This window comes from Tupaia chinensis, unplaced genomic scaffold (genome assembly GCF_000334495.1).
Source record: "Tupaia chinensis unplaced genomic scaffold, TupChi_1.0 Scaffold000187_1, whole genome shotgun sequence".
In the NCBI taxonomy this organism is placed as follows: Eukaryota; Metazoa; Chordata; class Mammalia; order Scandentia; family Tupaiidae; genus Tupaia; species Tupaia belangeri.
In genome coordinates, this window is record NW_006159662.1 from 5118289 (window position 1) to 5135086 (window position 16798).

The window sequence follows — 16798 nt, forward strand, 5'->3', positions numbered from 1 at the left end:
TGGGATATAATATTCAACTCCAAACTTGTCCCTATGATTAAGTTGGCCACTTTCTTAGTTTTTGAACTCTTATTTCCATGTGTCTGTATTTAATTTCCTGATATAGCACACCCTTGAGAACTTCTTGGAGATCTGGTCTGGTGCTGGTAAATTCTTTCAGGTTTTGTTTATCTGAAAATATTCTTGTCTTTTCTTCCCACATGAAAGATAATCTTGCCGGGTACCATATTCTTGGCTGTAATTGCTTTGCTCTTAACACTTTGAATATATTTTCCCATTCTTTCCTCGCTCGCATTGTTTCCAATGAGAGATCTGCTGTTAGACTGATGGGATGTCCTTTGTAGGTAACTTGATGTTTTTCTCTTGCCAATCTTAGCATCTTGTCTTTGTCTGTGGTTTTGGTCAACCTGGCCAAAGGAGAAGATCTTCTTGGGTTGATTCTATTTGGGGTCCTTTGTATTTCTTGGGAATGCCTCTCTAGGTTTGGAAAGTTTTCTTGCAGAATTTCATGGAATAGATTATCAATGCCCTTATGGGTCTCTTCACCTTCTGGAATGCCAATGATCCAGATGTTTGGACGTTTGATGATATCTAGAACTTCTCCCATATTATTCTCAAATTTTGGGGCCATTTTCTCAGTCTTGATGGTGGATTTTTCTAGGCCAGCAATTTTCTCTTCTATGTCTGATATTCTATTTTCTGTATGATCTAGTCTGCTTTTAATACTTTCAATGGAGATTTTGACTTCCTGTATTATAGACATCATCTCTAACAGTTCAGTTTGATTCTTTTTTAAAGTGTGTAATTCCTCTTTTAGATCTTTCAAGAATTTCCTCACCTCCTGGAACTCATCAAATTCTTTCTCCTTTCTCTTTAGCAGTTCATTGTCTCTCTTCTCTTCCATCTCTGATAGCTTCGCCATTAATGAATGTTCTAAATTTTCTATCAGACATTTCCATGATTTCCATTGAACTGCTTGTGGATGAAGAGGAGTTATTCTTTCCCTTGGAGGAGAGGTATTCTCTTGCTTTCTCATATTTCTTGTGGTCCTGCAGTGATTTCTAGTCATCTGATGGATGGTGTGTTTCTAATTCTTGAAGTTCAATCTGAATGTTCAGGAGCAAGCAGAAAGAGGTGATCTGGAATCTCTTTGCCGTTCTGTTGTGATTGTTCATGCTAGCTTGTTTGCTGGAGGCTGAATTATCAGTAGAAAATCTTCATTTCTCTTGCACCCTGAAATAACTAGTTCGCAGGAGCCATGAGGAATGGCAAACATTTTTTAAGTACCGAAAAGTGGCAGGCATTCTGCAAGGTCTTTCTACATTTACTACTTCACTTAACCCTTTCAATAATCCTGAGAGGTAAGTTTTTGTTTTGTTTTGTTTTGTTTCTTTTTCCCTTTAAGTTTTGCTATAGGTGCATGTACTCACTGGAGTGGGCAGGGATGGAAGTGAGAAAACAGCCCCCAGGAGGGATGGTCATGCTACAGTTCTTTTTCCTACAGTCTCCTCTCCTGGATTTTGGAGACACACACACACACACATACCCAGTATAATTTTCAAGTTACCAGGTCAATGACTTGAACCACCCAGTTGGCCATGTGGGATCCAGTCTTAACCTCCATGCTACCTGCTGACCTCTGAGAGATGATTACTTTACTTACTAGAGGATGAAAGCAAAACCCAGGAGCTTTACACTTCTCAAAACCAGATTATGGAACAGAAATTATCCATATTTTAACATAAAGCCAATTTACATGTACTTTCACCATATCAACTTATAAGAAAGAATAGTCTCTCATCCCAACATCACAGAATATAGGTGTGTGGAGATGCTTAAGAAGTCACTAAACATGGGACCAGCAGTTGGCGTAATGGCTATGTCACTGGACTCCCATGTAGTCGAGCGCAGTTCGAGTCCCGGACCCAGGGGCTTAAACTCACGCCAGGCATGTGTGTGTGTGCATGCCCAAGATCCCGAGAGGAGAATGGAGGAGAAGGGATTGCGGCATGGCCATCTCCCCTGGGGGGTGATTTCTTGCATTCTATCTCTCTGTCTCTCTCTGTCTTTCTGGTGAGCACACACGCCCTATAGCAAAAACCTCTCAAAAAAAAAAAAAAAAAAGTCACTAAACAATGCTTTTTTGGCATAGGAACTCAGAGTCTTGGAAACCAGGTCTCCCTATTCTTAACCCAGAGCTTTTTCTGACTGATTTCTGTTGCTTTCCATGATCAGAGAATGAGACAAAAGTGAGGCCAGAGGGGCCAGCAGGTGGCGTGGTGGTTAAGGTGCTGGAATTCCCACATGGCCGACCACGGTTTGAGTCCTGAACCTGGAGCCTTGCTCTCTCTCTCTTTCTCTCTCTGTCTTTCTCTGGAAAAACTCATGTGAAAAATAAATAAATAAATAAATAAATAAATAAAATAATTAGGAAAAAAAAAAAAGTGAGGCCAGAAGTTTACATCTTTTTCCCTTCCTGAGCTCACCAGACAACAAGATGAGCCAATCTTCAGATTTTAAAGTTTTAATAATGCCCCTATGTAAGTATTTCTAGTGGTTTTAAAATATAATGGTCTTAAATAAAAATTACATATAATGGTCTTATCCTGAGCCCCTTTCCTATTCTGGAAGTAAAGGTTTTATCCTGTCATGTAGAGAACCAGAGACATGAAAGCCCGGCGTTCCCTCCCCCAGCATTGCTCCGCCCATCTTCACAACCCACCAATTCCTAAACATTGAGAAGAGCAGATGTACTATCCCTCAACAAAGCAGGCTGCCTTCCTGGCTTGCTGGTTTCCCCACTTTAGTTGCGCTAGGCTTCCTGAAATGCAACTGCAGGTGAGACACTCTGTGAGGAAGGCCAGGAGGAAAGTGAACAAGTCTGGTAGCAGCAGACTAGGGAAAACCTCACTCATTCTACCCTGGTACATGGGAATTAGCAACTGCCAACTCCCATTTTTCTTGAGAAAATCCTACTCAAGACCAGTTCCACAAGGAAAGTTGGGATACACAGAGTTTTAGTTTTATACGCATTTGAAAGTTCCTGTGGAGCCAGGAGCACTCGGCCTGGGATCTGGAAGCAGAGGTGAACACCAGGGACTATGCAAATACTGCAGAGGCTGCTGAAAAGCTCTGTGGGGCTCCCTGAATGTCCTGGAAAAGATGTGAACCTGACAAATGGCTGGGGGTCCACAAAACTTCCTGGGCAAAGGAGGCTCTGCCCACTATCCTAAGAACCCTCAGAAGGAAGAAAAATACTGAACAGAAAAATGGAATGGTGGGAAGGTTGCTCTTTGAAAGGCAGTTTCTAAGGCGTTTAAACTATTATTTTGTTTTTTAAAAAATGTTATTTATTCATTCATTTATTTTAATTTGATCAGAGGCGTGCGCGCATACACACACACACACACCAGGGGAAGGGGGGGCAGTGAGAAAGCAAGACACCAGGTCTAGGACTCAAACCATGGTTGGCCATGTGGGAGTGTCCAGCGCCTTAACCACCATACTACCTGCTGGTCCCCTAAACTACTGTCCTTCTAGAAACTGACTCCTTCACTGTTCTACATGAAGTCAGTTGTTCAAAACATTTGATTGTGCAGAATACACATCCATGAATTCACCACCAAGAACACTTCAGTCTTCTTGAAGCTGTCAACCTTGCCTCCCTCCAGGGATGAGTCTCAGTGGGAAGGCTAACATGGGGCCCTCAGCAATCTGGCTTCCTCACCTAACATCAGAGCAGAGGACAGAAACAAAATTGCTCTGAAATCAGGCATAGATTCTTGCCGGATTTCCTGCTTCAACATCTCACAAACTAGAGGCTACCAAATCTGAGACAGAGTGTTACCTAAGCCCTGCTTTTGCTTTTTTTATTTTCTGATATAGCAAGTGTGTGTGTATGCATGAGAGAGAGCAAGAGCGCACGTACCACCTCAACAGGTCTCGTCACACTGCCATCTCCTTCCCCCATCCCTGCTCCAGCTCCTCAGAAGCCTGGGCCTGAGTGTGTTTTTCAAGCTGACCTGGGGGGATCTGAACCTGCAGCTGGCCATGTGGCTTCCAGCCTTGCAGGGCACTTGGGTTACCACAGCGACTGGTCCTGGGCTATGCCTTTTTTTTTTTTTTTTTGAGAGATTTTCACTATAGGGCGTGTACGCTCGCCAGACAGACAGAGAGAGACAGAGACAGAAAGCGAGAAATCACCCCCCAGGGGGGATGGTCACGCCACAATCCCTTCTCCTCCATTCTCCTCTCGGGATCTTGGGCACACACGCACACGTGCCCGGCGTGAGTTCTAAGCCACCGGGTCTGGGACGCTACTCGTGGTCGACTACGTCGGAGTCCAGCGACATAGCCATTACGCTAACTGCTGGTTCCCCTGGGCCATGCCTTTTAATGCTGTCCGACAGCCCATGGAATAGAGTCTGCCCATGTTTTCAAAGCCTGAGTAGAAACTGAGGCTGCTCCGAGTGTTAAACTTAGATACTGTGCTGTGAATGTACAGAGTGAAGAAATCAGTCAAGGCTGGGCTCTTTTCTTCCTTTCTCTCTCTCTCTGTTACCTCTCATTAACCTCGTATGACACTCCTGTACTGGAGTTGCATTATCATCATCCACATCACACAGAAGAGGAACCTGAGGCCAAAGCCATAAAATGACTACTTCATGGTGAGGCTGCAGCAAGAAAATAGGCATTGTGACTCCCAGTGCAGCTCAGCCAAGAACACTTTTTAAAATAATTTTTTAATTTTTAAAATGTATTATTACTATTATTTAATTTGATAAGAGAGTGAGAGAGGGAAAGCGAGAAAGCAAGCCACTAGGTCCGGGACTTGAACTGCATTGGACACGAGAGTGCAGGACCTGAACCACCACGCCACCTGCTGGCCCCCAGCAGAGACAATTTTGAAACTAATTTATTTCCAAAAAAGGCAGTCACACTGTTTAACAGTGGCAGAAGGCAAAACTCCTCTCTGAACTGGCTGGGCCATACGGTCCCATGACCAATCCATTAGAGGATGAAGGTCCCATAATGGGGAAGCATGTGTCTTTCTGCCAGGCACAGGAAGAAGGCTGATGTGGGAATTTCTTGACAGTGTGGGGGAAATACAGTGCCATGTTTCACACAGATCAAATTCCAGGTTGCTTTGTCCATGGTCATTTGTAAATCACAGACCAGGGAAACAAAATGGCATTTGTCTACTGTCAGTTGAAGGCTGTGTGGCAAAGACAAGCTAGAGGTAAAGGGAAACCTGGACCAAGAATAAGAAAACTATTCCACTTTCCAATGATGCAGATGTCAAAGACCCATGTATCCGGTCACCTCCCTTGCCACAGTAACACAAATTTTTTCACAGACACACAAGTATCTGAGAAAAAAGGATGGTTTTCTTAAGCCTTACCATGCCTCAATGAATTAACTCTTAATTCAATTTCCCGCAAAAATGGGGAGAACTACCTACCTCACACTTTGGAAGCTACAAACATGGCAGCACAGGTACAATCTACATGACACTACCTCATGGTAGAAACCTTGTAAAATTTCATCTGTGTACTTCACTTTATGTGGCAGATAAAATGGGTCAAGATCCATTCCACTCTTCTAGCATGCCTTCCTGTATTTCAGAAGCTAATTAGTGAAAAGCTGTCTTTCTTTTTTTCAGAGGCTTTTGCTTTAGGGCACCTATGCTCACCAGAGAGAGAGAGACAGACAGACATGGTGAGAGGGAAAATGAGAAATTATCCCCCTTGGGGGATGTCCACACTGCAACCCCTTCTCCACTCTCCTCCTGGGATCTTAGGCATGCACGCACATGCACCTAGTGTGATTTTAAGGCCATCGGGTCCAGAACTAGAATCATGGTCAGCCATGTGGGAGTCCAGGGACATATCTGCTATACCATCTACTGGTCCCTAAAAGCTGTATTTTTAAGCTCCCCTTTTAGTTCAGCCAATCAGACACACTTGTATGGGATGTAGAGCTTTCTGCTGTTTCTGAACAGTCACAGAAGCCTTTGGTTTTTCTCCCAGAGGATTAGCAGGGTCCCCATGCCTGGACTCCAGCTTTGCTGATGTTGAAAGACAGGGGTGGGTACCTTCGTCTTAACTGTGTGGGCCAGAGCTGAGGGGCACTGGGCTTCCCAACTGATGGTTTCCCAGTTACAAGGAAGAAGGACATGGTCGGTCTTAACCTAGAGCCTGCTTCTCTCTCTCTCTCTCCCCCAAAGACTGCACAATCAGGACGTGCACTAAATCTCTTCTAGAAACCAGCTAGAGTGGGTTCTCTTCTATACAACAAAACCCTGACCAGTACACTGTGAATGATAAGGTACTACCCATTTACCCAGAACAGATTTAAAATGTACCTTATAAGAGACTTCTTAGAAAGAAAAAACGTTTACTGATGAAACCTAAGACACTGGTCCAAACTATCCCAACAGGAGGAACTGCCTTCAATCTGTTGCATGAACTGTCTGGAGTAAGACCTCCCTGGGACGAACTATCCACAGCAGCCCTGAAAACTCAATCCCTCCTTCAGCAGCTCCACTGAACTCTCCCCTGGTTTTGTAGGTGGGATGGGACTAGCTCACGGGAGGTCAACACTACATATCCAGAAGGGCCTGGGGGAAAATAGCAAAGGTTTCCTAGCTTTTATTTCCAGCCAGAGACTTTCACTTTTTCCAATCCACACTGTGGCCTGCAGAGAGCCAGCCTCACTATCTGATGGGCAACGCGCCAGGGGCTATTGTGCACAGGCCCACAGCCTGGAGCAGGAAAGGGAAGTCTCCCCAAACCAATGGCTATCAGAGGAAGCGAATGGAAAAACCAAGAGTTGGCAGAACTGCTCCAGGGCATTTTCAGTTTTGTTTTTATCTTCATTTCAGAAATTGGGAGCCAAGGAGATGCACAACAGCAGTCGAGAACAACTGAGACAAGGAACCAAATAGGACAGGGTACCGAATGGTAGGACTCACCAGTGCTAGCACATTTACAGCAGCGACAGCAGTGGTCCAGATAGCATAAATCATGGTGTTATACACAACAGAGGTTCCATAGGCCCCAGGATGCAGGCACAGGCAGGAGTAGCAGGTTCTCTGGGACACCGTTCCCTGGCATTCCAACCTGACCTTGCTCTAACCACACTGGGCCATGGGTACTCATCTCAAACCAGCTCAAGCAAAAGATCGCAGTAGTCCTCTGTTCAAAGTGGCCCACGATGTCCCATGAAGGTCCTTAACACATAAGAGGCTGGGGTTTAAGTTGCCAGCAGTCTGCATTCCTCCTGGGGCATGCTAGCCCTGCTAGCCTCCTTAACCCAAAGAAGCAGAGTCGAGGTACGCTCTCACCCTGGGATATGGTTGATCTTTTGCTTAGTATTCTGGCTCAATGCTGAAAGACCGGCTCTCAGACGACAACCCTTCTCACAGGAGAACTGCATCAGGAAGCTGCTGCCGTCAGGAAGCTGCCTCTGCAGGGAGTTCTAGGGCTTTGGGTCAGTGTTAATGTGTAGGTCATTGCAAGTACAAAGAGATAGCATTTTTGGTCACCAATTATTTTCTGAATTCTTTTCTTTCTTGAGGGACAGATGAGATGGGGAGGTGAATCAAGTATTTTTTCTCCTTCAAAAGAAAAAAAATTTAAGAGATTTTTGCTATAGGGTGTGTGTGCATGCTGGAGAGACAGAGACAGAAAGTGAGAAATCACCTCCCAGAGAGGATGGCCACACAGCAATCCCTTCTCCATTCTCCTCTCAGGACTATGGGCATGCACACACATGTACCCAGTGTGAGTTTTAAGATGCTTGGTCTGGGACTTGAACCGTGATCAACTACACAGGAGTCTAGCAATATAACCATTATGACATCTGATGGTCCCTTCAGAAGAAAATCTTTTTTTTTTTCTTAAAGAATTATTCAACTTCGGGAACCAGCAGTTAGCGTAATGGCTGTGTCACTGGACTCCCACGTAGTCAACCACGGTTCGCGTCCCGGACTCGGTGGCTTAAAACTCACACCAGGTGCATGTGTGTGCGTGCCCAAGATCCCGAAAGGAGAATGGAGGAGAAGGGACTGCGGCATGACCATCCCCCCTGGGGGGTGATTTCTCACTTTCTGTCTCTATGTCTCTCTCTGTCTGGCGAGCGCATGCACCCTATAGCGAAAAAAACTCTCCAAAAAAAGAAAGAAAGAATTATTTAACTTTATTTATTTTTAAAAATTTTGACCAGAGAGAGATAGAGAGAGAGAGAAAGTAAGAAAGCGAGAAAGCAAGCCACCAGGTCTGGGACTCAAACAGCAGTTGGCCATGTGGGAGTCTAGCACCCTTAACCACCATGCCACCTGCAGGCTCCAAAAGAAAATCTTAATGAGGGAACCAGCAGTTAGCATAATGGCTATGTCGCTGGACTCCCACGTAGTTGACCATGGTTCGTGTCCTGGACCCGGTGGCTTAAAACTCACACCAGGTGCATGTGTGTGCGTGCCCAAGATCCCGAAAGGAGAATGGAGGAGAAGGGACCATCCCCCCTGGGGGGTGATTTCTCGCTTTCTGTCTCTATGTCTCTGTCTGTTTGGCGAGCACACGCGTCCTATAGCAAAAACGTCTCCAAAAAAAAAAGAAAATCTTAATGAATATTTCTTAATGTGTTCACAGAGGGCCAGTCTGTACAGAGTACTTTTTGACATTTTTGACAAGACCTTGAGACACCCTATGTGTTTCAACTTAAAACTCCCATTTTATTTTGAGGTTGCTACCTTGTACTACCAGATCCTCGTCTCCTCTAGTATCACAAGGATTTATAATGAGAAGAAATCGACCTTGGAAGTGTAGGAAGCTGACCTTTCTGTTTTCAAGTGTATGGCCACTGCCTCTGCAGTCCTGGCTTCTACCCTTTCAAACCTGTACCAGGACCGGAAGTTTGTACTACCCACAGCACTCTTGCTCTTCACCGCCTAGCTGTCGTTAGGTCACTTCTTCATTTGAACATTTCTTTTGAATTCCTTCTCTTCCAGAATTTTTCCTCCCCTTCACTCTGAGGCAGAGAGTTCCCCACTCCTTTCCAAAGCATGATAAGCCTCCCACTCAGACTGCCTGATCATGCCCTACAGGAGTCAGCTCCCGCATGATCTCCTCCTCAGCACCTTCACTGCTCCTTTGCAGCTGTCTTTATTCCTCCCTTCATAAACTTGCTCAGATCTCTAGCCTAAAAATATCCTGACCCAGGGTGGGCAGGTGGCATAGTGGTTATGGTGCTGGTCTCCAGAACAGCCAACTACAGTTAAAGTCCTAGACCTTGTGGCTTGGAAATCACACCAGGGAAGTGTGGGTACCCAAGATCCAGGACGAGAATGGAAGAGAAGGGATTGTGGTGTGGCCATCCCCCCTGAGAGGTGATCTCTTGCTTTCCTGCTCACTGTCTCTCTTTGTCTCTCTCCTTTCCGGTAAGCACACAGGCCCTATAGCAACAAACTTTCAAAAAAAAAAAATTCTGGTCTTGGGGCCAGTTGATGGCATGGCGGTTAAGGCAGCTGGATCCCACATGGCCAGCTTCACAGTTCAAGTCCAGACCTGGAGCTTGAAAAACAAGTGAGGCACAGGACCAGCAGTTAGTGTAATGGCTATGTCGCTGGACTCCCATGTAGCCGACTAGCAGTTCGAGTCCCGGACCCGGTGGCTTAAACTCACACCAGGCGCGTGTGCGTGCGTGCCCAAGATCCGGAGAGGAGAATGGAGGAGAAGGGATTGCGGTGTGGCCATCCCCCCTGGGGGGTGATTTCTCGCTTTCTGTCTCTCTCTGTCCTTCTGGTGAGTGCATGCGCCCTATAGCAAAAACCTCTCAAATAAATTTTTAAAATTAAAAAAAAAAAAAAAAACAAGCGAGGCACGTGTGAGTGCCCAAAGTTCCAAGAGGAGAATGGAGGAGAAGGGACTGCAGCCTGGCCATCTCCCCTAGGGGATGATTTCTAACTTTTTCTCTCTCCCTCTCTTTCTCTCCAGTGAGCACATGAGCCCTATAGCAAAAACTAACAACAACAACAACGAAATCCTGACCTCATTTTGGCTGTTCCCTTATGCCACCAGCCCATCTCTTTTTTTCTTTTACTACCAAAGAAAAAGTTGGTTATCTCTACTCACCTTAAGGGCCCCAGATGGGTTTGCCTCACTGTGGAATTATGAGGCAAAGCAAGTGGAAAGGCAGAGTATGAACAGAGGCAAAGGAATCAGATTAAACAGGAGTTAGAATGTGGTGGGAGAGGCCTTGAGTTGAGGCTTGTTTACATGGCGTAAGGACGCTGCCTAGCATATTACAGAAGTGCAGTGCTTGAGCATGGCTTAAAAGGTGGGCAGAATTTCCACAGGCAAAGATGTGAGAAAGGACATTTTCACATAGGGAAATTCCATGTGACCTACCTGGCAGTATCTGGGGCCGGGGGAGTGGGGGGAGGGCTCACTATCTAGTAGGTTATTTTATATGTATTTTTAACATGAACTAGTTTCACAAACTAACTGGCTTAAAAAAAATTTGAAATGGGCCAGCTGGTGGCATGGTAGTTAAGGTGACTGAATCCCACAGAGTCGACTGTAAGGTTCAAGTCTCAGACCCAGTGATTTGAGAAACATGCTGGGCCATGTCTCCAAATTTCCGAAAGGAAAATGAAGAAGGGACTGTGGTGTGGCTATCCCCCTTAGGGAGTACTTTCTCACTTTTCTTCTTTCTCTTTCTCTCTCTCTCCCTCTGGCAAGTGCATGTACCCTATAGCGAATTATTTTGAAAAACTTTGGAATTCAAGGTATGTATATTATGATGGAAAAAAACAAAGGGTGAAAATGATAGCTGGCTTCAAATATTTGCAAAACTGTCATATGAAAGATTTTATCTGTGTTATTTGTGTTAAGAAAGCAGTACCAGAGGGACCAGCAGTTGGCATAATGGCTATGTGGCTGGACTCCCATGTAGTTGACTGCAGTTTTGAGTTCCGGACCTGGTGGCTTAAATTCACACAGGGCTCATGTGTATGCATGCCCAAGATCCCTAGAGGAGAATGGAGGAGAAGGGATTACAGCAGGGCCATCCCCTGGGGGTGATTTCCTCGCTTTCTGTCTCTCTGTCTCTGTCTTTCTGGTGAGCACACGCACCCCATAGCAAAACCTCTCAAAAAAACAGAGAGAGAGGAGTATCAGAATCAGTGGTAAAACAAGAGAAGGCATATTTCCCAATTCAAATAAGGAAACATTTCAAATGAACAGAGATGTCTAAAATCAAACTGGACTATCTTGCATTTCCTCATCTTTGCAAGTGTTACTGTGGGAGTTGAATGACCAGAATGCTACAGGCTCTCACTGAATATCCACAAGAATGTAAATATTACCAGCAAAGAAATAGTAAGTTGAGTCTTACTAACCAGAGGCTTCTCCTTTGACCCTCTTTTTGCTACTAGGACACTTCTAGTTCCTCTTGGTTAAATCTTGACTCCTCTTGGGGTAAGCAGGTGGTGTGGTTGTTGGTACATCGGACTCCCACATTGGCTGACTGTGGTTAGAGTTCCATGCCTAGTGGCTTGCTTTCTCACTTTCTCTAACATTCTCTGTCCCTCTCCCTCTCTCTCTCTCTCTGGTGAGCACATGAGCCCTACAGCAAATTAAAGAAAATAATGATGATGAATAAACTTAAATAAATAATAATTAAATAAATAATTATTTAAAACAAAACTTCTGACTTCTCTTTATTCTTGTTTCCTTTATGTCCACAGTATACTGCAGTAGCACATACCAAGCACTAAGACGTTTGTAAGAATGACAGGTTTGGAGGCCAGTATGTGCATGGAGCTTAAGGTGGTTAGATCCCACACGATCGACTGCACAGTTCGAGTCCTGGACTTCGCAGCTTAGAAAAGACACAGGGTGCGTGTGCATGTGGGCCCTAGATCCTGAGAGAAGGGAGGAGTAGGAATTGCAGAATGGCCATCTGCCAGGGGAGGGGGCAGGTTTCTCACTTTCTTTCTTTTTCTCTCAGTCAAGTGTGAGAGCCCTACAGCAAAGCTAAAACAAAAAAAGGGGCAGATTTATATCTCTTACTCTTGGTTTGTCCTTTCCAACCTGGCTGGTTCCATTAACTACTCCTCCCCACGCTCCTAATTTCTTTCCTACTTCTCTGGTCACTCCTTTCCTATGTCTTCTGCAGTTTATCTTCTAACTGGCCACTGAGGGTTTGGTCCTAGGCCCTTTTCTCTGGTCATTCTATAGTCTCTGCTTAGGTCTGCTTTGCTGAGCCCACGGTTGCAACTTGAAAATTTCCAATTTTTTTTCCTAACCTTGATTTTTCTCCCCTTTGAGCTAGAGACCTGCATACCTAACTGCCTATTTGATATGTCCTCTGAGCTATCTCAAAGGCACAATCAACATGTCTGGAATGTCAGATCTGTCCCTTTGCAGCACCTAAAGCCAGCCTCTCTATTTCTGCCTCAGTGAAAGGTAGTGCCATTTTTGAGCTCCGTAAAGTATAACTTACCTCCCTTCTTAATACCTGCAAATTCAATCCAATACCACAGCAATTCTCCAGCCTTTTGGCCTTGGAGCCCCTTTACACATGAAAACCAGAGACTCTTAACTTTTTATTATGTGGGTTATATCACCTGATATTTACTGCATTTAAAATTAAAGCTCAGAAAATTTTAAGTACAATAATACACAAGCACACATTTCAATAGCCATCAGTGATGACATCACCTCAAGAACATGCTCTCTGGAAAACTCTACTGTGCATTTGTGAGACAATGGGTGTCATGCCTAGGCATGATTCTACAAATTACTGTGACCAAGACCACACTTGGAGAACCACTAAAATGCCATGTTCTGTCAGTTTACCCCTAAATGCCTCAAACCCACCTGTTCCTTGCTCTGTCCATTGCTGTCACCAGCCTAATCTAAGCTCCTAAACTCCTGTTTTCTTTCACCTGGACAACTACATTATGGTTTCCTCGGATCCATTTTTGCTCCTTCCAATCGGTCCATGCTGCATCCAGAGTCATCTTTTCAAAATACAAATCTGAATATGTAATGCCACCCATCCCTCCTCACTTAAAAACCCTAAAGTGGCTTTCATGCTTTGGAAATGATGATTAAAATATTTACTACTGTCTATAAGGTTCTGCCTCCCTCTCAGCCTCATCCCACCCTCCTTCCCCTTGTTCCAGGCTCTCCAGCTACAAGGGCTTCTGCACAAGTAGCACCCCTTACCTGGAACCCTCTTCTCAGTATCCTCTTTGCCTAATTCCTGCATAGGGTAATAGTCTAAGGCTCTCCTGGCTCCAAGATCAGGTTTCATCTTTCAGTTAAACACAGCCCCGCACCAACTTCAGCTTGTATTATATGTTAATCACATCACCCAAGTAAATGCTGGTTATTCCACAGGGACAAGGCCATACAGTAGGTACTTTGGTAATTATCTCTTGAAAGAATTTAAATGCAGCTCGATGGGAGAGATAAAGATACAGCCTTGTTAAGACTTTCATGGAGATGTATATAAGGGGCAAATATTTTCAGAGGTTTCCCACTGCTGATTAAAAAAAAGCCTTAAGTGCTTTTTTTGAGACTCCTTAGAAAGTAGCCCATACATACTATCACAGGTTTTTTTGTTCCTCCTCCAAAATCATCAGCCAATCTGGACCTGAGGGATGATGAGCTCTCTAGAGGCACAGTCTCAAAGTCCTTTCCCTCTTCCATGCCTGTGGAAATCCTCCATAATCTCTCAAGGTTCAGCTCAAACAGTTCCTCCCAAGAATGCATCTCCCAAGTCATTCCAGTAAAAAAACATCTCTCCCATTCTTGGCTCTGTACAAGGCTCTCAGGCTCTATGCACATCTCTCACCACGTCCACCACACCCCACCCACACCCCAGATCACCTGGGTTCTCGGAACTCAGCATGTTTTTTCATGATTGTGCCCAGCAGGCGCTCTTTCCTGTGCTTAGAAAGAGGCATGTCTGTTCTACTTCATGCTCAGTAAATCTTTTCTGGCATGTTCAGCTCTGACTTTCCCCCTTCTGTGAAAGCCCTTCTCTTCTGAGCACTCTCACCCTTTCACATGCTCCACTGCAGCATTCCCCCTGCCCAATGGCTAGTACCTAATGCTTGCTGAATAAAGGAAGCCAGATCTAGGTGTGCTGAGAGACTGTGTTGCCCATCCTCTAGGTAAAAAAGAACTACTTCATAGAATGCTCACTCTTCAGCATTCTCAGCCAGGGAAGTCATTCCCATACATGGCTCTCTACAACGTGGAGAAAGAGTCCAAATGGCCCAGCATTTAGCCCCTGCCATCACACATAAATCAGGCTTGCATGGGGCAGGAGACCCCATCACTGTCCCATGTCAATCCTCGCTGATTATTGGACAAAGAACAATGCTGTCCCTCACCAATCCTCTCAGTCTTTACAAGGACTCTGGAAAAGAGGCCAAGCTGGCAGCACTTTCCAGACTCTGGGGCACCCAGACTCTAGGGCCAGAGCTATTCTGGATAGGGTCTCCTTGCTGGAGTGCTGGCTCTTTCTTCTCAACCAGCTTACTGAAAATACATCTACCAACTACCCACAATTATCCACTGAAATCTGAAATTCAGATACAGACTTTCAGCGTGGCAGCACTTATTACAGTACTTGCTTGGGTCCCAGAAAGTACTCAGTGAGGCACAGTCAGTGACTCAGTGATGCATTTTTCCTGCAACTCCCTCAGGAAGCCCAACATACACAGACAAACTCAGTGACACGACCACTGTTCAGACCTCCTGGGCTCAGTTCAGGATCTTCAGAGAGCAGTTCGGTATGAAGCAATCCTACTGGTATTGGTCAGGACAAGCTGGACTTCCGAGCAGTGGCAGGGGTCTCAGCAACACCAAGGCAGTAGGCTCAACGCAAATGTTTGATAAGGTCAGATTTCCCTCTTGATACAGATTCCACAATTCAAGAAACGGGCTTCTCCTCACACTGGGAAATGGAGGTCCAGAGAAACACTGGGTCATCTGGTATACTGTACAGGCTTGTACTCCTTTCTGGGGAGGCCTGGCAGCAGCTACATAGCTTTCTTTTAGTTAGTCAACTGTACACACTGTTTCAACAGTCGCCTGTCCTTCCCAGACCACTCAGTTTGACTCTCCAAGAGTTTAATTGGTCAGCATATTCCTAGAAGCATAAATACCTCTCTGGAATCATAATCAAGAGATCTGATGTCAAAACTCAAACTTAGACCCGATTCCTAATTTTAGAAGTCCATAGTACTTTTGGGGAAAAAATAGTTAAAAATGAGCATAGGGCCAGGTGGTGGCACAGTGGTAATGCAACTGGACCCACATGGGCAAAATGCTGGGACCTCTCTGAGCACTCTGAGCCATCTGAGACGGGAGGTAGACTGTGGTATAAAGACCCAATTGGGGGGGGGGTGCCTATCTTTCTCTCTCTTTCTTTTTTTTTTTAAATAATTATTTTATTTATTTGTTCTTTTTTACATTTTAATTTGACCAGAGAGAGACACACACATAGAAAGAGAGAAAAAGAGGGAAAGTTAGAAAGCAAGCCACCAGGTCCAGGACTTAAACCATGGTTAGCCATGTGGGAGTGTCCAGCGCCTTAACCACCATGCCACCTGCTGGTCCCCATCTCTCTTTCTTTTAAGGAAGAAATAAAGTTTTTTAAAAATTGAATGTAGACTACCATTGAAACTCTTTAAGCAGATTTTTCAGATCACTTTTTCATGTTTAAAAGGAATTTAATCATGCTAATCATTATGTAGTAAGCTCCTCGAGGGTTAGTATACCATCCCAGTCATTTCTCTAACCCTCTTTCTCAAACAAAGGCATACAGGATTACTCTGCACAGGGTAGTAAATACAACTTCTTTTTCAGAGACAATGTCTTGCTACATTGCCCAGGCTGGCCTTGATCTTGTGATCCTCCATCCTCAGCCTCCCAAATAGCGGGGAATACAGGCACATACCACTGGGCCCCACTGTCAAGAAACATTTGATGATTGTCTTGTAATTAATAAATACTGATTTTTTAAAAATGTATGCAGATAAAACAGATGAGAGGGAGAGAAAGGGGTGAAATACTCACTGACAGATAGATGCCTGCTTCTGGGCTCAGGGGGCTGGTAGATGGTATTTATATCCCCCGCAGACTGGGAAGCCTTGATCCGCACCTGCCTGGACACTCCAGAGTGGGGAGAGGAACTGGTCTGTAAGAGAAGACAAAAATGTCTGAGATAGATTTTTATGAAGGCAGGCCAATAAAGACCACCCCAATCCTTCTCTAGAACTCTCCACACACTCAGCCACCTTACTTACTATCTTTTTGTTTTGTTTTGTTTTGGTTTTACTAGAGGGCACATGTGCTTGCCAGGGAGAATGGTCACGTCACAATCCTTCTTCCATTTCTCTCTCGTTTCAGGATTTTGGGCACCTATGCGCAAGGACTTGGCATGCTTCTTAAGCTATCAAGTCCAGGACTTGAACTGCATGGTCAGCCATGTGGAATCTAGTTACCTTCACCAACAGGCTCCATAATTTTTTTTTCTTTGAGAGGTTTTTGCTATAGGGTACATGTACTTGCTGGACAGACAGAGAGACAGAAAGCAAGAAATCACCACCCAAAGGGGATGGCCATGCCACAGTCCCTTCCCCATTTTCCTCTTGGGATTTTGGGTACATATGTACACACGCCCATTGTGAGTTCTAAGCTGCTGGGTCTAGGACTTGAACCATGATCAACTACATGGAAGTCCAGTGATACAACCATTACATCATCTGCTGGTC

At 44.9% G+C, this 16798-nt stretch overlaps 1 protein-coding gene across 3 annotated transcripts in view; it reads right to left on the bottom strand.

Moving 5' to 3' along the window:
* The window catches only part of MAP3K3 (mitogen-activated protein kinase kinase kinase 3), a 79772-nt gene that overhangs the window by 13503 nt on the left and 49471 nt on the right, over window positions 1–16798 (bottom strand). For all 3 annotated transcript variants that reach the window (XM_006146807.3, XM_027771178.1, XM_027771177.1), the window contains one exon: window positions 16101–16221. In XM_006146807.3, the coding sequence (XP_006146869.1) occupies window positions 16101–16221 (121 nt within the window). The remainder of the gene's footprint in view (window positions 1–16100; window positions 16222–16798) is intronic.